At 42.5% G+C, this 20021-nt stretch overlaps 1 protein-coding gene across 6 annotated transcripts in view; it reads right to left on the minus strand.

Annotated features, from left to right (window-relative positions):
* The window catches only part of LOC140901501 (complement decay-accelerating factor-like), a 101954-nt gene that overhangs the window by 70466 nt on the left and 11467 nt on the right, over window positions 1-20021 (minus strand). For all 6 annotated transcript variants that reach the window (XR_012155863.1, XM_073320431.1, XM_073320429.1 and 3 more), the window contains one exon: window positions 18956-19150. Coding sequence is in view for 5 of the 6 variants with exons in the window: in XM_073320431.1 (XP_073176532.1) it covers window positions 18956-19150 (195 nt within the window). In the remaining variant the exon portion in view is untranslated. The remainder of the gene's footprint in view (window positions 1-18955; window positions 19151-20021) is intronic.

A 20021-nucleotide genomic window follows, 5' to 3' on the forward strand; every position in this document is an offset into this window, starting at 1 on the left:
TCTCTGAAAAAGACTCATTATGTGCAGGGGGATGGCCCTGGAATCCTCCATGGAGATCTCTAGGAAGTTTTCATGGAGGTACTCTGCAATCCTTTGCAGAAGGTTTATGGGAAGGGCTGCTTTGTTTCATCCACCATGTTAGGACACTTTCCCATGCCACTCCAGTATTAACTTGTCTGGCAGCATTGCAGCACACAGCATTGCAGCATAAGGACCAGGTTTGTACCCAGATGCTTGCAGCATCTACTCCCTTTCCACCTCTGTTACCCTCAGGAGAGTGATCTCACACATGGCCACCTTGGGGAAACGGGGGAAGTTTTCAATGCTAGCCCTTAAGCTGCAAACAATTCAACAAGTAATTCACCCCTGTTTGGTGAAATCTGGGACACACAACCACATTTTCCTGAGTGTGCCATGGTTGTGGTTGGAAGAGATCTCCGTGTATTGCAGGGGTGGGAAACTATGGCCCACCGGCCGCATGTGGCCTGCCAGACCTTTTAATCTGATCCTGGAGCTCCCACTGGGGAGCGGGGTTGGGGGCTTGCCCTGGTCTGGCACACCAGCTGGGGAGCAGGGCCAGGGGCTTGCCCTACTCTGCGTGACTGCCAGGAAGCAGCCAGCATGTCCCCGCTCCAGCTCCTATGCGTAGGGGCAGCCAGGGGGCTCTGCACACTGCCCGCCCCACCCTGCCCCCGCAACTCCCATTGGCCAGGAACTGCAGCCAATGGGAGCTGAGGGGGAAGCACCTGTGGATGGGGCAGTGCGCAGAGCTACCAGGCTGCACCTCCGCGTAGGAGCCTGGGGGAGGACATGCTGCTGCTTCTGGGAGCTGCTTGAGGTAAGCACCATCCAGAGCCTGCACCCCTGAGCCCCGCCCCCCCTATGCCCGTTCCCTAGGCCTGATCCCCCTCCTGCCTTCTGAACCCCTCGATTCCAGCCTGGAGCACCATCCTGCACTCCAAACCCCTCATCCCCAACCTCACCCCAGAGCCCGCAACCCCAGCCAGAGCCCTAACCCCCCCCCACCGCAACCCCCTATCCCAGCCCTGATCCCCCTCCTGCATCCTGAACTAGTTATTTCTGGCCCCACCCCAGAGACCACACCCCCAACTGGAGCCCTCACCCCCTCCCACACTGCTACCCCCAATTTTGTGACCATTCATGGTCCACCATACAATTTGCACACCCAGATGTGGCCCTCAGGCCAAAACGTTTGCCCACCCCGGTGTATTGAAACCAGCATTTAAAAAGGGGGTGGCTGGCTTCCTGTTTGTCTCCCTTCTCCCCGATCCCAGTGCCGCTTTTGTAAAAATCAAACAATTTGGGGGGCTTTACATGGCCTTACTCACTGTGCAGAACAATGTGATGCCACGCAAGCAGCCCTGCTGGAAGACATAGAATGGAGCAATTTGCAGTTGCTGGCAACAGTCACGCATCACCTTCACACGGAGCTCTTCAATGTGCTTTTCTTATTGCCCTGGTGTCTGGCAGCTCAAAATTAGTTGCCGGGCGATCTGCCTTAACCCCCCACCCCGCCAGAAACTTTTCTTTCTTTGTTTCACAGATATAATGGAACACACAGCACGCAGCAGTAACAATGGGGATATTGCTTTAATTGAGGTCTAACCTAGTAAACAAACAATGCCAGCGACCTTTTAAATGTCCAAAGGCACATTCTACCACCATTCTGCACTTGCTCAGCCTATGGCTGAACCGGTCCTTACTGCTGTCCAGGCTGCCTGCGTATGACTTCATGAGCATGGGAGCAAGGGGTAGGCTGGGTCTCCCAGGATCACGATTGGCATTTCAACATCACCAATGGTTATTTTGCAGTCTGGAAAAAAAGATCCTGCTTGCAGCTTTCTGAACAGACCGGAGTTCCAAAGATGCCTGCGTCATGCACCTTTCCCGACCATCCTGCACTGATGTTGGTGAAATGGTCCCTGTGATCCACCAGCGCTTGCAACACCATTGAGAAGTATCCCTTTCAGTTTGTGTACTCTTTGGAAAGGTGGTCTGGTGCCAAGATAGGTATATGCGTTCTGTCTATAGCCCCACCACAGTTAGGGAACTCCATTGTGGCAAAACCATCCATTATGTCCTGCATGTTGCCCAGAGTCACTAACCTTAGCAGAAGTCTGTTGATTGCCCAGCAAACTTGGATCACAACAGATCCCATATTAGATTTACTCACTCCCTGACCGGTAGCAGTCTGGGGCTTCAGGGCTGGGGAAAGCTCTTCACACAGTTCCTGGAAAGTGGCCTTACTCATTCAGAAGTTCTACAGCCACTCCTCATCATCCCATAGCTGCATAATGATGCGGTCCTACCAGTCAGTGCTTGTTTCCTGGGCCCAGAAGAGGCACTCAACCGTGTCAAGGTGATGTGTGACTGTCACCAGCAACTGCAAATTGCTCTGCTCTGTGTCTTCCAGCAGGGGTGCTTGTGTGGCATCACATTGTTCCACGTGGCAACTCCTGTATCGGCTGTGTGAATACTGCAGGATAAGGCGCGAGGTGTTTGTAATGTTCACAACAGTGTACAGCTGAGCGTGCTATGGCATCTGCGCGGGTAACCCAGGCTTTCAGAAAAAAGGCACGAAAAAGGCTTGGTTTGTTTGCCGTTGATTTCAGGGAGGGAGGTAAGTGCATCATGGGAGGCTAACGCCAAGTTCCCATAAGCACCTGCACCAATGTTTTGCTCCCAGGAGGCATTGCAAGCCCAACCCAAAATTCCACTTTACTCCATGCACAGTCCGTGTGTCGATGCAAGCCCTGCGAGTGAAGATGCACTCCGCCGACACAGTGAGCAGAGTGGGGATATGCAAGCTTGACTTGCTTAAATTGGAGGCTGGATGTCGACTTACATAAAATTGATTTAACTTTATAGTGTAGTCACGGCCTAAGAGAGGCATAGAATATCAGGATTGGAAGGGACCTCAGGAGGTCATCTAATCCAACCCCCCTGCTCAAAGCAGGACCAATCCCCCAATTTTTGCCCCAGATCCCTAAATGGCCCCCTCAAGGATTGAACTCACAATCCTGGGTTTAGCAGGCCAAAACTCAAACCACTGAGCTATCCCTCCCCCCACAGACTGAGTTTACAATCTCAGGTTCTGTTCCTGTAAACTGTTGTCTGCTGCCAGGGTCATGAGCCTTCACAAACCTCCACTGATTTCACTGGCGCACCGTAGAGGTGCAGGACTATGCTCACACAGCACAGCTTGTGGGCGTGAAGCCCAAATTCTTATTTACAATACAAAATAGATAATGAAGATAACGGTCTAGTCTCCTCCTTTCAGTGGAACGGAGTAGCCAGATCACAGCAATGGCCATGTGATCTAAGAGGATGTCGACCAGTATTTATCAAACTGTGACCAGACTCATTTTCTCCTTAACAGACTGTTTTATTGATTTCTAAGTTACAGAGGGAGCTGGCAGTGATTCATATTTAGGTTGCCTAACATGTGCCAATATGTATAAAAATTCTTGTGAACTTCTTTGGGAAATTCTAACACCTCCATTGCTTACAGCAGACCTTTGAGTTGTGACAAGAAGAAAGCCCTCAGATCACAGGAGTGCCTTTTCCTTTCAGCTTTGAAATTCCATTCAGGTCTGGCTGAGCTATCAAGTGTTAGAAGTTACCATTTCCCTTTTCTCACGCACAGCTCCAGGAAAAATGCTGGCAGCCTGCCAAAATAATAATTGAACCAGACACTGCACTGGGGACTGCAAGAGGGCAGGGGAGAAGAGAGAACCAGGGCACGGTCTACACAACCATCCTCCTGTTGTCAGCTGGCGTGCATGTGTGCTCGGTACTCCGTCCTGGCTCTGCGCAGGTATCCGGCTCAGCAGGCCTTGATAGAACTGCCCAGAAAAATCACAGATTTGGTTCAGTGGCAAAGGCGCCCGACCAGGTTTATTGTCAATGAGGCACGGTCCTAGCACCCGGCAGATGCCACAGGGATACTAACACAGGTATGTCCGTCACTGCGGAATCAGCTCAGTCAGCAGTGGGACCTTCTGCTGCCCCCTAGGCTGGACAAAGATGCCGTTCCTATAACTCCTCCTTCATACATTGACACAAACAAGTTACATATTACACTCCTGATGTGTAACCAACGTGTTACTGACCCTGCACCTCGTACCTGCTGGTTTGAACAAAACATCTCTAGCTATTGTCCTGTCATCCTGCCCTTATCAGTGTGTCCCCATCTTCAGGGAGTATGTTTATGCCATAAATCTATGTTGGGGTATACGTGGGCAAGCCCTCTGGAATGTGTTTACACGAATACCTAGTGCCTAGTACTTCTTAGGAGTGGCTGTGGTTTAGCAATGCCAGCCCAATTTTGCCAGGTTCACGCCAAAGAACCTGTAACAGGGCCTGACTTTTGCTCAGAGTATGGCTTTTGCTGACTTTGATTCTGGCCTCAGGCCTTATACCAGATCCTGGGCTCCAGGCTCTCTCTTACTACTCCACCTCCCAGAACCACGGGGCAGGAGCAGCAGCTGTCCATGGGGAAGATGGTGGAGGAGAGTCGGGGAACTGAGCCATGCTCCCCCCATCCCAGTGTAACTCCAGTGGCTCATGCCCTATTTGGAGATAACAACCTTCCACTGCCGGGTGTTAATGTAGTGAGTTCTGTAGCTCAAGTGGTAGCAGTCTGTGAAGCCATGTCGCGGGGTGAGAACTCAGAGGGTGTGTGTGTTATATAATAAAATACCTTATATTTAAAAACAATACACTCGGACACTTCAGACAATAAGTGCGATGTTCATATGGGTTTTGGTTGGAAAGTCAAGCAGCTAAAAGTTAGGACATAGCAGAGGGAAGGCTGCTCATGCACAACAGCAGAGCTCAGAGAACAACCCACGCAGCCTCACACCCAGTCCTGGGCTGCATCCACGACATGCACCACGGCAACCCTGGCATCGAGTGCAGTGGGAAGAGTAATCCTAGAATAGTAGAAACCTTGGCTCAGTTTGTCTCTGGGTCTCATGGGAAGGGCTCTGAACAGTGATAACCCTGAGGCTTTCATGTTGTTTCACTTTCTCTGTTCACTGGGCCAAAGCAAGATCTCATTGTGGGAAGCCATCTATAGGGCAGAGGTTAGGGTGCTTCCCTGGGATGCTAGCAGTCCTGCTTCAAGTCTCCTGTCTGCCAGCTAGGGCAGCAGGCTTTGAACAGGGAGCTGCTGTGGCTTGCCTGTTGAAGCTGTTCCACTTTAATTAACTATTAATTAGGCCAAAGCAAGAGTCAAAAGCAAGAAGCCCGCTGTAGCACGGTGGCTGGGCTAAGTACCGGGATGGTAAAGACCCTGGCTCAGTTCTTCTCTGGACCTTCTGAGATAGGATCTGAACACTGACAGTCCTGAGGCTTTCCTCATCATGCTGTTCCACTTTCATTATCTGTTAATTAGGCCAAAGCAAGACTCAAGCCTAAGCAGCTCTTTATAGTGCAGTAGTTACAGCCCGTGTCTGGGGCGTTGGCCTACATGGTTCAAGTCCCTGCTCGACCAGCAAAGGTGTTTCATTTGAACAGGGATTTCCCTTAGCCTTGCCTGTTGGTGCTGTTCTCCTTGACTTAACTAGGAATTGGGGCAGGCCAAGGGCTTGGATCACTGTACAGTCCAGCGGTTGGGTGCTTGCTTAGGAAGTGGGAGATCCTTGGATTTCCTTGTTTGAATGCTCCCTCTGCCCCTTTAGAAGGGGTTTGAATACCTCAAAGTCTAGCACTTAGCACATTCACTTAAGATGTAGAACTCTGCTTAAATCCCTTCTCAGCAAACAGAAGGCAGATAGAACCAAACTCTCCGATAGTTTAGGACAGGGAACTTTGGTCTGCGGGGCTGTTAACCTGGCACCATTCAGTAACACTGAATTCAGATTACAATTTTAAAGTGAAAATTTAAGGCTCCCCCCTTGAGATATCACATCATTTCCTTGATAATAACAAAACTGAAGCTAGATCCATAATGGAAACATCTAGTGAGTAAACAGCGTCCAGCCACACTCATTCAGGCCACAGGAAATACTCTGTTCATGTTATAGACATACAAAATGTGAACAAGTTTATAGGAAAATATGCCAGAGGTATTTAAGAAATACAGTGACTAGTGTGAACATGGCCAAATACAAAATGATTGGGAATAGTACTGCTGTGTCTCTGTTCTGCCGTAAAGCTTTAGTGACCTTGGTTTTGAGTCAATACTGTTATCTCGTTTGACCTGAGCAGTTAGTCAAAATTTGGGGTCGTGTAGGTTGTTCCAAGTGGGAAGAGAAATGGATGATGGAAATCTGGTACCTTTGGTGCAATCTTGTTTATTTACAAAGAATGTACAAAGTCCTGTTTCCTTCAACACAGGAGGAAGCAAACTGTGCGTGCCTTTCCTTTCTCACAGAACCAAACCTATCTCAGCGAGCAGAGTACCCTCCAAACCCCCCATTTTCTAGGCTTTTCTCAGGGTTGTGTTACCAGCTGATGCTGCTTGTACAGGCTGTCTTGTTTTCTGCTCTTTCTGTCTCTCCCTTTGGGCTGTGTTTCTCATACACATCCATAGACAAAACAGCATCTAGTAAAGTCCCTTGGTCCAGAATGTTAACATAGTTCTTTGTTTTCGGCAGTGAGATGTGCTTAACTGCTTCGCAGCTTTCTTAAGTGAAGGGCGGTGGTGAATTTGATAACAGTATAATTTCACAACAACCTCAGCTGAACTGGAAGATCCTTTTGCAGAATCTCATCCCGCAAGATACTGAGTACTGTCCACTCCTTGTTGCGGAGGGTGCCCAGCACACTTACAGGATCCAGCCCTTCAAGAAACACCTACCACCATTTAAAAACGCAGCTGCTTCTCAGGTGTGCAGTCCCTAAGGAGCCATTTGAACCGAATCCAGCTTTAAAATGGGACGTGGAGTGCAGTGAAACAAGCATACCCCAAATACACTAACGGAAAGTACGACAACACAATGACCTAGACCCGTGAAACCTTTTTTCCATTTGCGGACCCCTAAATAACTTTGAATGGAGATGCGGCCGCCTTTGGAAATCTTAGACAGTCTGTGGACCCACAGGGTCTGCAGCTCACAGGTTGAAAACCTTTGGCAGAGACTGACTGGACAGTGGGTATTGACGTAGCTACAACAGACTGGTGGTTGTTCTGTGTTTATGCTGCACCTTGCGCAACGGAGTACTGGTCCACACATAGAGCTTTTAGGTGCTACTGCAATACAAATCAATAACGCAGTGTGCGTTAGAGCCAAAAGCAGAGTTGGAAACACCCACGTCTCTCTACTCTTCCTGTAGTTTAACCACACAACGATCCTTCCTCAGTCTTATGTTCCCTTCCTTTCATCATTTCCTTCTCTGTGGAACCTGTATTTGAAGGTCTCATCTGCGACCGAATATGGGAGATATTTAAATAGTTACACATTTCAAAACACCTCATCAAAGGAGAGACACCTTTGATGGGAAATGTGACTCAAAAAATCTCAGTCACTGCCAATCCCTCTCCTTAAATATTCCTTCTTGGCCTTTCAGGGAAACCTAATTCCAAAACTACCAGATTAGAGAGAGACACTTGGATTGTAATAGCCTCAGTGTGCCCCTTGGGACAGACTGCAAGGCTCAGTTTCCCTAACTAGAAATAAGAAGAGATTGTTTTCAACATTCTTAAAGTTCCTTTTTGCTACTTCATTACTAAAAAAAACCAGAAGGCCCCCTAGCTGAGGTCTAGTGCATAGGACCAAAGTTTAATTTAATATTAGTTTATGGATGGGTCCCTGATCTCCCCCATTATGGGCAGTGGGAGGTGGGAACAGTCTGGACTCAGGGAACTGGGATGGGAAGCATGCATATTCCCTCCCCAAAGCCCCCATATTGCTCCAGAGCAGGACATGCATCCCCAGCAAGAGGCTCTTGTCCCTGTTAGACTGTGACCCTGTGATGAATGCCAGGGATTTTAGTCAGAAGCAATGCACTACAGCACCACTTACGGCTGCTCCTCGCAGTGCTTGTTCACACTGTACCAGGAGGCAAGGTCCAGGGGGAAGTTGTGGCTGTTGGTGATGCCAGAGCATCACTCGCATCTCAGCTGCAGTGGGATCTCCTTCTGACAGAGATCCTGTAGGACCCCAGACAAAGAGGAATTATTCAACAAAATGACATCCGTTTCACATTTGTCAGGAAAAATCCCTGTACCCTAGAAAAGAAAGAGGCTTATTTGCAAGAGCAAAAGGACAAATTTTCTTCTGTTCTGTTAGCAGCTAGTGACTGGATCAGGACAGAGAGTTAGATTTCAACTTCACTTGTAAATTATCAGTTTATAGTAATAAGTACGGAAAAAGATAATAGTAGAGCCTTCATTCAGTATTCCTTTTATTTAAGAAAAATACATTAAAAAAGATTAAAAAGAAAGCTCATGCTCAAATAAATTGGTTAGTCTCTAAGGTGCCACAAGTACTCCTTTTCTTTTTGCGAATACAGACTAACATGGCTGTTACTCTGAAACCCATTAAAAAAGATGACATAAATCCCAGAGATTCCTTCGGTTACAGTTTCACCATCTGTGGAAAGATTTGTGCACATTGCTAAACAAAACTCAGCATAGTTGTGATTGTAAAAAAGAATATAAACAACATGTTTTAAATGATAAAATAAATTATAATAATGTATTGGATTACAGTCACATCCATCTTACCAGCAGAGAGTGCCATTTCCTGCATTTAAAAAGCTTGTTTTCAGACCTCCAAAGACATTTTTTGATGACTAAAACATAAAATTAATTTAGTCACTAAACCACCGGAGAACTTGCTATGGAGTACACTTTTGATCTTATTGCTTACTTCCTATAAAGTGCTAGTTGATTGTAGGGAAAGAAACAGGATGCCTTATATTCAGTAAATTTTATTTAAAAAAACCTCAGTGATAAGCTTCTGAACATCTCTGGAACCCCATGTAAATTCACACACTTCACTCTTTTCTCTTAGGGGAGACATGCATAAATTTGTAAAAAGAAACAGAAGTTATAGAGCTGGGAACAAAAGGTGGATTTATCTGAAGAGATTCTCACTACAACAAAAATCTGTAGATGAATCTGAAGAAAGGTCACATCAAGAATCTACAGAATTCCATTTAGAGTCTGGCATCTTTACATTTGGGTTTAAAGACTAATATTACACACTTCACGATGGAAGCCTGTAAGCAGGCATCTAAACAGGCTCTCTTGCCACCTGCAGCTAAAACCCACAATCCAAACTATGCCACCCTCAGATGGCTAACATGTTAACAGGTGAAACATTTAGCACTATGGAGAGGCAGAATAAGGAGCCAGCTGCGCGTACAGAACAGCAAGTAATGTTAAGTAATTAAGTAATGCTGCCAACAGCCTTTGCTTGCTTCAGAAACCAGTTTTTAAAGGCAAAGGGATGATCTACTTCCCTTTTTCTTTTTTCAAATGCAGTGGGTTTCGATTACAAGTCCAGTTCAAAGGAGAAAAGGTAGTAAAAGGGAGGATCTGGATGACCTTGTAAACTGGAGTAATAGTAATAGGATGAAATTTAATAGTGAGAAGTGTAAGGTTATGCATTTAGGGATTAATAACAAGAATTTTAGTTATAAGCTGGGGATGCATCAATTAGAAGTAATGGAGGAGGAGAAGGACCTTGGAGTATTGGTTGATCATAGGATGACTATGAACCGCCAATGTGATATGGCTGTAAAAAAAGCTAATGCGGTCTTGGGATGCATCAGGAGAGGTATTTCCAGTAGAGATAAGGAGGTTTTAGTACCGTTATACAAGGCACGGGTGAGACCTCACCTGGAATACTGTGTGCAGTTCTGGTCTCCCACGTTTAAGAAGGATGAATTCAAACTGGAACAGGTACAGAGAAGGGCTACTAGGATGATCCGAGGAATGGAATGGAAAACTTGTCTTATGAAAGGAGACTCAAGAAGCTTGGCTTGTTTAGCCTAATTAAAAGAAGGCTGAGGGCAGATATGATTGCTCTCTACAAATATATCAGAGGGATAAATACTGGAGAGGGAGAGGAATTATTTAAGCTCATTACCAATGTGGACACAAGAACAAATAGATAAACTGGTCATTGGGAAGTTTAGACTTGAAATTAGACAAAGGTTTCTAACAATCAGAGGAGTGAAATTTTGGAATAGCCTTCCAAGGAAAGCAGTGGGGGCAAAAGATCTATCTGGCTTTAAGATTAAACTCAGTAAGTTAGTGGAGGAGATGGTATGATGGGATAACATGATTTTGGTAATTCATTGATCTTTAAATATTCATGGTAAATAGGCCCAATGGCCTGTGATGGGATGTTAGATGGCATGGGATCAGAGTTACCCAGGAAAGAATTTTCTGTAGTATCTGGCTGGTGAATCTTGCCCATATGCTCAGGGTTTAGCTGATCGCCATATTTGGGGTTGGGAAGGCATTTTCCTCCAGGGCAGATTGGAAGAGGTTTTTTGCCTTCCTCTATAGCATGGGGCATGGGTCACTTGCTGGAGGATTCTCTGCTCCTTGAAGTCTTTAAACCACAATTTGAGGACTTCAATAGCTCAGACATAGGTGAGAGGTTTATCGCAGGAGTGGGTGGGTGAGATTCTGTGGCCTGCGTTGCGCAGGAGGTCAGACTAGATGATCATAATGGTCCCTTCTGACCTTCGTATCTGTGAATCTATGAACTCTGGTTGCCTGAGAGCGTTCTATTTTCACTACAGAAATTCAGTGCAAATGCATGAAGCTTATTTCCTAACTTTTCCATTCTTTTCTTCCAATATTATGTCTGTTAATTTGTAAGCCATTATCTAGTACCGACCTTCATCCTGAAAAAAAAAAAAAAAGATAACAGTTAAAATCAAAATAGTTCTATATTTTAGTCTTCTACAGCTTTAGACTTTAGTCTATATGATACTTTAAACTTTTCATATGTTGTACTTTCCAGTATGTTCAGGAACAAATATTAATTTTTGTATTAAGAAGTCCGTAGATGTTAACTTTTTAAGTGTAAAAAAAAAATTACCCACTGTGTAACAATAGCATACAGTATAAATATATTTTCAACTGATTTCATGTTAAATCAGAGTTCGTAATATTTCCCTAACGATAGGGAAAGTAGGAGAAAACATGCATTATGGCTATAACAGGGGCTAGGGCTAATTAGTAAGCAGAGTTAGTAACTGCAAGGACAAACAATGAAAAAAGTTATTTACATAAAAGAACCAAACTATTCCTGGGTCCCCCGTGTTTCCCTCCTCACTATAAAATAAAGGTGAGCTGAGGAATTCCTTTGTAAGTTCCCCCCGTTTCAGGAGCGGACATCTACACAGATTTATGTAAACTACATTTTTAAAGAGGGATATTAGTTTCAGTGACTAGTCATATTGAATATCAATCTTATTTAACGATGGCTAGTGCAAATGCCGTGTAAAGTACTAAAGTCCTTATGAAATCAACTTCTGAACCTCTTTGTGATCTATACTAAAGAGAGCAAAGCTCTTCAGGGGAGGAATTTGACTAGTTTACCTATCTGTATCCATTTGATGAACTACTAGTATATGTTTCCATACGGGATAAAAATCTTATATTTGCTTATAATCTTTATGGTTTTAGGCATTTATTTTTCACCCGAAGAACACAATATGATTTGCTCCTTCAATCTTAAAATGGACATATGGAAGTAATGAAATAGAAATGAGATTTACATGTTAGATATCGGTTTCCAATCAACTTCATTTAAAAAACTGAAAGAACACACAATGTTCGAGTCTGTTGTGTTTGCAGAAAAACATTATATAGAAGAAATCTAGCATATTAGCGGTTAACCCAACAATGATGTCACATGCAACATTTCAGTTCATGTCAAGAAAGAAAAGGTTAGAAGAAATAAGAATCTGTAGATTATAGTCTCAATTTGAATTTACTATTGTATATTGTTCTCTCAAATAACATAGAATCGGAAGACACCATCTACATATTTTTAGGTGGAGGAAGATATTTTTCTATTTCAAAATATGCCTTTCAAGACCCAGTTTAGATTTTGTTTCACCCACTGGTAGGTATTATTTTCTTGGAAATTGGAGCTTCTGGGATCTGGATTTCTAATATAAGAACTGAACAGCAAGAAAGGAGAGAATGATAATTGAATAAAATATGTTTACAGAAATAAAAGACAGAAAAAAATTAATAGTTTCTAAAAGGAGAGATTTTATAAAACTAGAACTTATAAAGGAACTAAGATAAAATTTAGGCTATTAGGAAGATATTTTGATAGCAACACACATTAAGCTGGGGTATTCTCTACCAGGGAAGTGGTGGAAGCCTTACTACTTGGAAATTTTGACAGTAGCAAGAGCAAGATATTATAAAACATTATTTTTATTTGTAAATTTCCTCCAAAATACACAAAAACATAACTGAAAAAACGTATGTCCCACACTTTCAAGAAACTAAAATATTCACTGGGATTGTGTGGTGCGTGTGGGAAACCTGCTAATGCCAAGGTAGAAAGCTTTGGACTTCACCTTGTTTGGTATCAAATCAAGCATTGCTGTTTTATCGACACTCAGAGGAAGCAACCAACAATGACACATTTTGGTGGACATCATATCATATGAAAACAATTTATCTTGTCTGTACATTTTTCTCTTTAGATAAGAGGGATAAGGTGTTGCTGAGGGGGAAGGAGCTGTACAACTCCACAACCTTGTGTTTGTAAAGTTTTTGCAGGCTGATTTTCCAGAATTGTGTGTCACTATTTAAAAGTAAGGTGTTTTTTTTAAGGTTTCTGTTTTCAGGAATTCTTTTATACAGTTGCTGAGTATACCAAGTAGTGAGAAACATGCATAATATGTAGGGAACTTGTGAATTCACTGCTGCAGGAGGTTACTGAAATAATAGTACAGATACATTTCAAGGAAAAAAGACAATTATAAGCTACACCATTTGTTACTTAGGAATTCTAAGAGAAGGGACAATGAGCGATCATACGTCCGATGTAATATGAAAACCACAGGAGTCCAATTTTCCTCCTGTTTCCCTCCCTGCATCCATGTATACTTTTGCACAACTCAACAGTGGTATTATAGGAGGTGTTTTTTGCATGCCTTGGAAACATCAAGTATGGGAAACTGCAGGTAGCTGGTTGCAGGAGAAGCTAGATAATAGTTTGATGCCCTGAAGCAGATTCCGACAGGATGCAAAAAAATCTGCATGTCCGTTCCCCCACAAGTCAATGCGAAGCATGGGTTAAACTTCCCTATTGTATTGCAAAGTAGTGTTATTATTTTGTTTAGCAAATGACTTAAGCTGTAAGAGTATAAAGCAATTGACATCGTTCTATTCTAAACAGTTACGATTCAATCGACTGATTTTCTCACAATACATTACTGATTTCTGTATAATACAAAATGCTTATTTTCCAGCAAATGCAAATACGATAGACAAACATAGTTATCTATTAACAAACATTCAGGACAAAGGCAAGCAGCCCTTTTGATACTAGTGTTCTTTAGTACAGAACAGATTTTCCTGGGAGTATCCAACAAGCATTAGGTGAAATAACAGGGTTAGTGGAGAAAGCAGTCCATTTAAGTTGCTTTATAAAAACATCTACATTTTTGCTCATGATAAATTTTAGAGACGTAATTCTAGACACCGCCTTCATTTAGTGACTAAATGCCATCCCTTTAGTGCCACATCTTATTGCAATTTTCAGAGTACCATACACATTATTTTTTCTGACATCAGCTACGTGCAAGAAAAGTCTAAGTCGTCTAAACAGGCAGAGTAAATCTCAAAAAGGAAATACTTGTATCTTGGACTGGCTTACCTATTATTCTTCAAAATGGCCAAAGGTATAATTGCAGCAACTGCAACAAGAACTACTTTAAAAAAAACAAAAACAAAAAGAAGAGCAATTTAGTAACAAAGTTAAATAAACTGTAACATTTTGCTAAAAGACAATTATGAATCTCCACAGTTCTGGAACTTGCTCTCATCGTCACTGACGGATTATTTGTATCATAGGACACAATTTTTTTCCTTATGATGATAAATAAGCCCCTCTCATACACCAGATCAAAAATCACAAGAACTCTCTACCCAAATCCAGAAAGAGATTCTGATGTTGGATCTCCTAATTTATCAAGTCTTTAATGCTTCTGTGTACTGCTTAAGGTGCGTCTAGATTCCTAACTCATTCAGAGTAACGCTCAGTATTCAATCTACTTCACATCCAAGATGTTCAAGCTTAAATTCAACTTCTTCCCTTCAGTCCCCTGCAAGGTGTTCACGTTCTCCACCAAAGAGTCAGAGAATGTAGTATGTTCAATATCTAGTATGGCTTGCTTGATTTCTTCCCCAATTGATATAATATTTTAAACTGATAAATAAAAATTACAAAATTCATCAGATTCTCTCTCAGTCTTGAACCTTAAAATGAAAACTTCTACCAAACTGTCTACTTTGGGGTCACACTGCGCTAACTAAAACCATGTTTCAGTTCTGCTATTGAGATTTGAGCACAGTTTCCCCGATCGGCACACACTGGGTCAGCTGCATCTTAGAGCCAGGGGATGGGTGGGGATGTAGGCTACAGAATGGTTTGGGTTGGCATATTCTCAGAAGGAGATCGCTGTCTCCATTGATCAGGCAAGTGCTAGAGCCCTGCTTGTAACAGCTCCAAATGCTCAGTGGTCTTATGATCTGCTCCTTGACAGCGCTACTCTGTGACCGAACACCTCTTGACTTCCGTGGGACATAGACATGTGCTGAAGTGCTGTGATGAACAGATGCGTACATAGGGAACAGTCTGCTCTCCAGGGTTAAGCTACATCAGCTGTGGGAATTCTGGGAGAGAAGGGGGAAATGTGTTCTGAACTGGCGAGCATGATGACCCAACACTCAAGATCAGTTATGTGGAGACCACTGCAGGCTGACTAACTCTGGCTGCTAAGAATTTCAGTAACAGCCTTCTAATTTCCTGTATAATATGAGACTTTCAAATCTAACCTACAAAGCGATTTCTTGGACCTTTGTACAACTTCCCTTCCTAGCTTTTGCCCTTTCCATTTTTGGTAGGCACCAGACATACATATGCAGTCCTAGGTGGTGAGGAAGTATTCTCACCCAAAACAGAACTTCAGAAGTGAACCTTTTCTTGATTTCCCTGGGGATAAAGAGGGAAATGAGATTCTTCCCTCCCCTTTTGTTCCCCAATATTGTGCAGACACATTTCAGATAGAATCACAGCAGATCGCCTAGCTCAGGCAAATATTGCGAATATGCCTACAGACAGAGAAAACAGCTGAGAGTAGAAATACAGGCGTCTTTCCAGAGAATAGCAGTGCTTTTACATGGCACCACAGCATGTTAGAAATGGCAGAGAAATTCAGGAACCCTAAATCCCAGGCTCTTTAGTAATTAAGTAGGGGGAAAACATTAGCCTTGACTCCAGATCTTAAAACCGTCACAGCTTTAGCGCATTAAATGATTTTTTTCAGTTTTAAGTTACTTACCAATACCAACACCGGAGCCAATGCCTACGTCAATGCGTACGCCAAGCCCTAAAGAGAAAAACAAAAAATGTGAGCTAAAATATGAAACCAAATTCATGTCAATAACCTACAGGAACTCATCCACAATCCATGCATATGAAGCTACACTTAGTACCCTAGATTATACCAGATATTAATGAACAATTAAGGCACTCACATAAGCACCACATTCTAAAATGGATAATCATTAGCTGTTGGAAACCACGATCTCACCCCTAGAGAGCCTCGTAATGAAGAAAAGCAGCTTTTCAAAGGATTGTACACATTTGTACCTTGTAATACCAACAGGAAAACCATTGTGCAAATGGAGGACACAGTCTGGGTTTAAAGGTTTTCTATAATATGAACCACTGGATGTTGAGGGTTCTCTTACACATGCTTCTAGGCTCTCATTTACCAAGCCTGCACTGGCCAATCATACGTTTGCCAAAATGCTAAGAAAGGCCAGAATCATTAAACTCAGGTTGTCTAGACCAGATACTACAATTTTTGCCCAAGCATATGATCATAGGTTAGTGTTATGTTACCCGGTAGCACAGATATAAAGAGTTCTGTAATCTGTATTTCCAATTACCCAAATAGATTGTTTCAAGAGACAGACTTTTGCTGTCCTTACTAGAGTAAGATCATTTATTGTCTAACCACAGCTGTGGAAGATACGGAATGGATAATTAATTCCTTGTCACAGACTGCATAGAACTACAATCACTGATGTCAATGAGTTTTGTATTTAGAAATAAGACTCATGTTAAAGGAATGCTCAGACTAACATTTTAAGGGAAACATATGAAAGAATAAAATAGCACTCCTGACCTTCATTGTTAGTCTGAAGTGGCCTTTCAATGGCCCCTGGAAATTTTGATCCCTATTTACTCTCAAAAAATACATTGCAGACAAATGTATAACCTTTAATGTTAATAATTTTAATATGAAGAATGGAGTGTACATATTCATTTATGCCCATATTGCTCATCATTACTGTAGGCTTCATAGTGTTGGCAGAAATATGTAGTTTGGTCATTAAAGTTTTGTTGTTGTTTTTGTAGTTTAAATAAAGCCCAACAAAAAACATTTTAAAAACCATGCATGAAACTAGTTGTTGGGGGAAAAGGAGGTAAAAAAACACCATCACCACATAAAAAGAAATCCAGTTGAGTTAGAAACAAATTTGTACTTGTGGTCCTCCTAAATTACTGACTAGAAGCAAGAGCTTTTTAGTTCGCTTTTGGCAGAAATTACCCAAATAACCCAAAGCCAAGCAGCACCTCTTTTCTATTCTCCCTGCCACTGAACTAAAACCAGAGAACAAAAGCTCCATTCCTGACTCACATGGAACCTACCTAAAACAAGCTAAAATACATGTTTATACTTTGTGTGTGTGTGTGTGTGTGTGTGTGGGGGGGGAACGTGAAATCTGCACTAATATACTCCCTTGATAGGCAACAGTGTCTAATAGTGGTTACTTTAAATATCCTTAGTCTGTTTCTAGTGCAATCTCTTTCAGCCTTTAAAGAATCATCTCTACCAAGTGACCAATTTTTGCATGGACACTTATGACTCATTTCACTTAGGTTGCCAGCATCCAAACCTGCCAACAGCTCGTGACAGAACATGGTTTTGGTTATGGTTAAGCCGTACATTCACTGGGGTAAAGTGAATTTCTTCTTTAGACTGTTCTTTCCTCTCTTATTAGTGCAGGTTGAGAGCTTTTATGATTCTGGACCCATTTAGCTGGGGCGGGAATCCATCACTACCTTCGCTGTAAGCTGCTAAACCCTTCTTCTGATGTGCCTATCTGAGTAAACATACAAATGCTCACAAATCAAGAAAGGTAGTACGCTATCAGGGAAAAAAAGATGTAATCAGTGCCAGAGTAAACATGCAAATGAACAAGCTCTCTGTCAAGTTTTTAGGCAAGTACTAAGTGAGCATCATCATCTTTACATCTGTGAATAGCAGAATTATAGAAATTAAAATGACCTTCACACTGTACATTTCATTTTTATTCAAGTGGAAATTTGAACCCAAAATTCTAGACTTTTAATAAATCCAAGTTCTTCCAATTTACCTGAAGAAGTACCAGCTACTTCTGCTCCTTCGGGAGGGACAGTTGTGGGTTTGTCCTGGGTAATTATGACTAAGGCAAAAAGAAGAGGAAAAAGCAGTTATGAACATTACATTAGTCTCCCATCACTAGCTGGCCACTCAGAGCCAGGAGCTTGCCAAACTAATGTTTAGGAATCTGCATCTTTAGAGATAAGACATTCTTACCCCACTTGCACACTGTCACAGCGAGAGCCCATGTACTATCAGTTGGGCTACCCTGCAGACTGCTGCTGGGATCCCATTCATATATTCTAGGGAAAGCCCATAGCAACCCCTACATTGAGCTGACTACCACTTTCCTTTCCAAAAGTTCTCTTTTTCTTCAAGAGCTCTAACAGTTCCATGGTTTGCAGCAGGGATGTGAAAGGCTCAGGGTGGTGCCTCTTGCTGTCACCATGAGTTAGATTTTGACAGTTTGTGTCATTTCCCTTCAGTTTTACTCATCAGAACTTGCTAGAGTGACTTCTGAAGTCCCTGAACATGCTGTTTTCAGTTAGAATTCTCTGCAAGTTCTTGCCATGGGCAACTCAGCACTACACCTCATTCTCTCTCGCATCTTTGGCCGAGGAGAGGGTGCACTGTGTTGGGAACCAGGAGATGAGGAATTCAACTCATTTTTTTCCACGGACTGATGTTAATAATCTTGTGCCCTTCAAACCCCAAGTTATCACTGAACAAGGCATCCTCCCTGAATCAAAGTTACATGAGGTAAGAAGAGAACCCAGATCTCGTAAAATAAGGATACTCGTTCATATAAACCCCATTGTTTTAGTGTATTGTGCATCCTCCTCTAGTGGTTGGTCCGCAGATAACAGTTTACTCCTGCTGCCACTTATTAAAATGAGTTCATTAGCTTATGTGATATGCTGCAATGCTGTAGGTTCAAGAGTCAAACCTTGATGACACCATGGAGTCAGAGGACAGTGTATTACATTCATATATAGGTTTTTTTTTTTATAAAAAGCTACATAGTTACATAAGTTACATAAAACCCACAGTAGAAAAAAGTTATTCAAGTTGCAAAGTGAGCACTCAGAAGTTAGAAAATGATTAAATTAAGATTACCTATGCAATCTTAACTCTTCCTCCTTGGATTCATGTGAATTGTCAGCATACTGTAAGGATTAAGTTTCTCAAAGTAACCAGGTTTCCCACAAGTTATATATTTAAATGATTAAACGCTTAACTGAATTTCTTCATGTTTATGGGTATGCCTTGCAATCAAAATATTGTTTTATCTGGTGGGAGAAAGTAGAACAAGAGGAAGATGAAAACAGGCAGTCACCTTTGCATTCAGGGGCAGACCCATTCCAGACTCCATTGATGTTATCTTTAGTTGTACAGTGAATGGAGGCCTCTCCAGTAAGTGAGAAATTAGGGTCACATTTGTACGTTACTGATGTGTTATAGTCAAAGCTTTCCAGATGATTGCCATTGTGCATCCCATTGGTAATATTAGGAGGAGCAGAACAAGTAATCGCTGCAGGAAAAGAGAATAGCATCATGAATATGAATGCACATTTCAGTTAGAGATGAATTGAAAATAATAAGTAAACCTTTGTCTATGATCTCCCCTAAAAGGGAAAAACCATTTAGCTATTTGAAAATGTAATTAGCACAGTATTGTAACATAATGTGAGGCATTACCTCCCTCAGAGTCTGAGGGCTTTCTGCTATCAAGTTTTTCTTCAAGCCAACTCCTTTCTTCTAGCAGATTTTGACCCTATGAAAGAACCCCCAGGAGACAGCCGTATCAGAACATACACACCCCTCGAACAACAGAGATAAGGAGCTGGGGCTCCTTGACTGACATCCTTGAAGGACAATGTTGCGCTCCTACAAATGCCAGAAGCAGAAAGCTTAAATTAGGACATTTCTTCTCATCTGGTTCTAGACCAGGCGGCAATAGCCAGATTGACAGACCCACCTCAGGTAGTGTCCAAAAGGACAAAAACAATTAAAGCAAATAAATTGGGAAGAGGTTTTAATATTGGGTTTCACCCCCAAATAGTCTCAGATTACGAGTGTGGAGTCCAGGATTTTTGGACAGGAAAAGAGGAGAACAGAACAAGTAGGAATTACACTAAATTAAAAAAAACATAGGATGACAGACTTCCAAGGAGGAAGAGATTGCTTAATGAAGAGTGAGAAACTGACCAAACCTCACCATCCCAGTATTCTGCATATAGTAACGATTAGGTGACATTAGACCAGCTAAACTCTGACCAGGTGATGGTGCCAGGAGAACCATTTGAAGGGAAGGAGGGGACCTATGGGGCTGTGTTTGTTTGAAGTGTTAATTCTACAAAAGGCATCAGCACCATGATGGACCCTCATACATTTTCAGCCGG

Source organism: Lepidochelys kempii, chromosome 21, assembly GCF_965140265.1.
Source record: "Lepidochelys kempii isolate rLepKem1 chromosome 21, rLepKem1.hap2, whole genome shotgun sequence".
NCBI classification, from domain to species: domain Eukaryota; kingdom Metazoa; phylum Chordata; order Testudines; family Cheloniidae; genus Lepidochelys; species Lepidochelys kempii.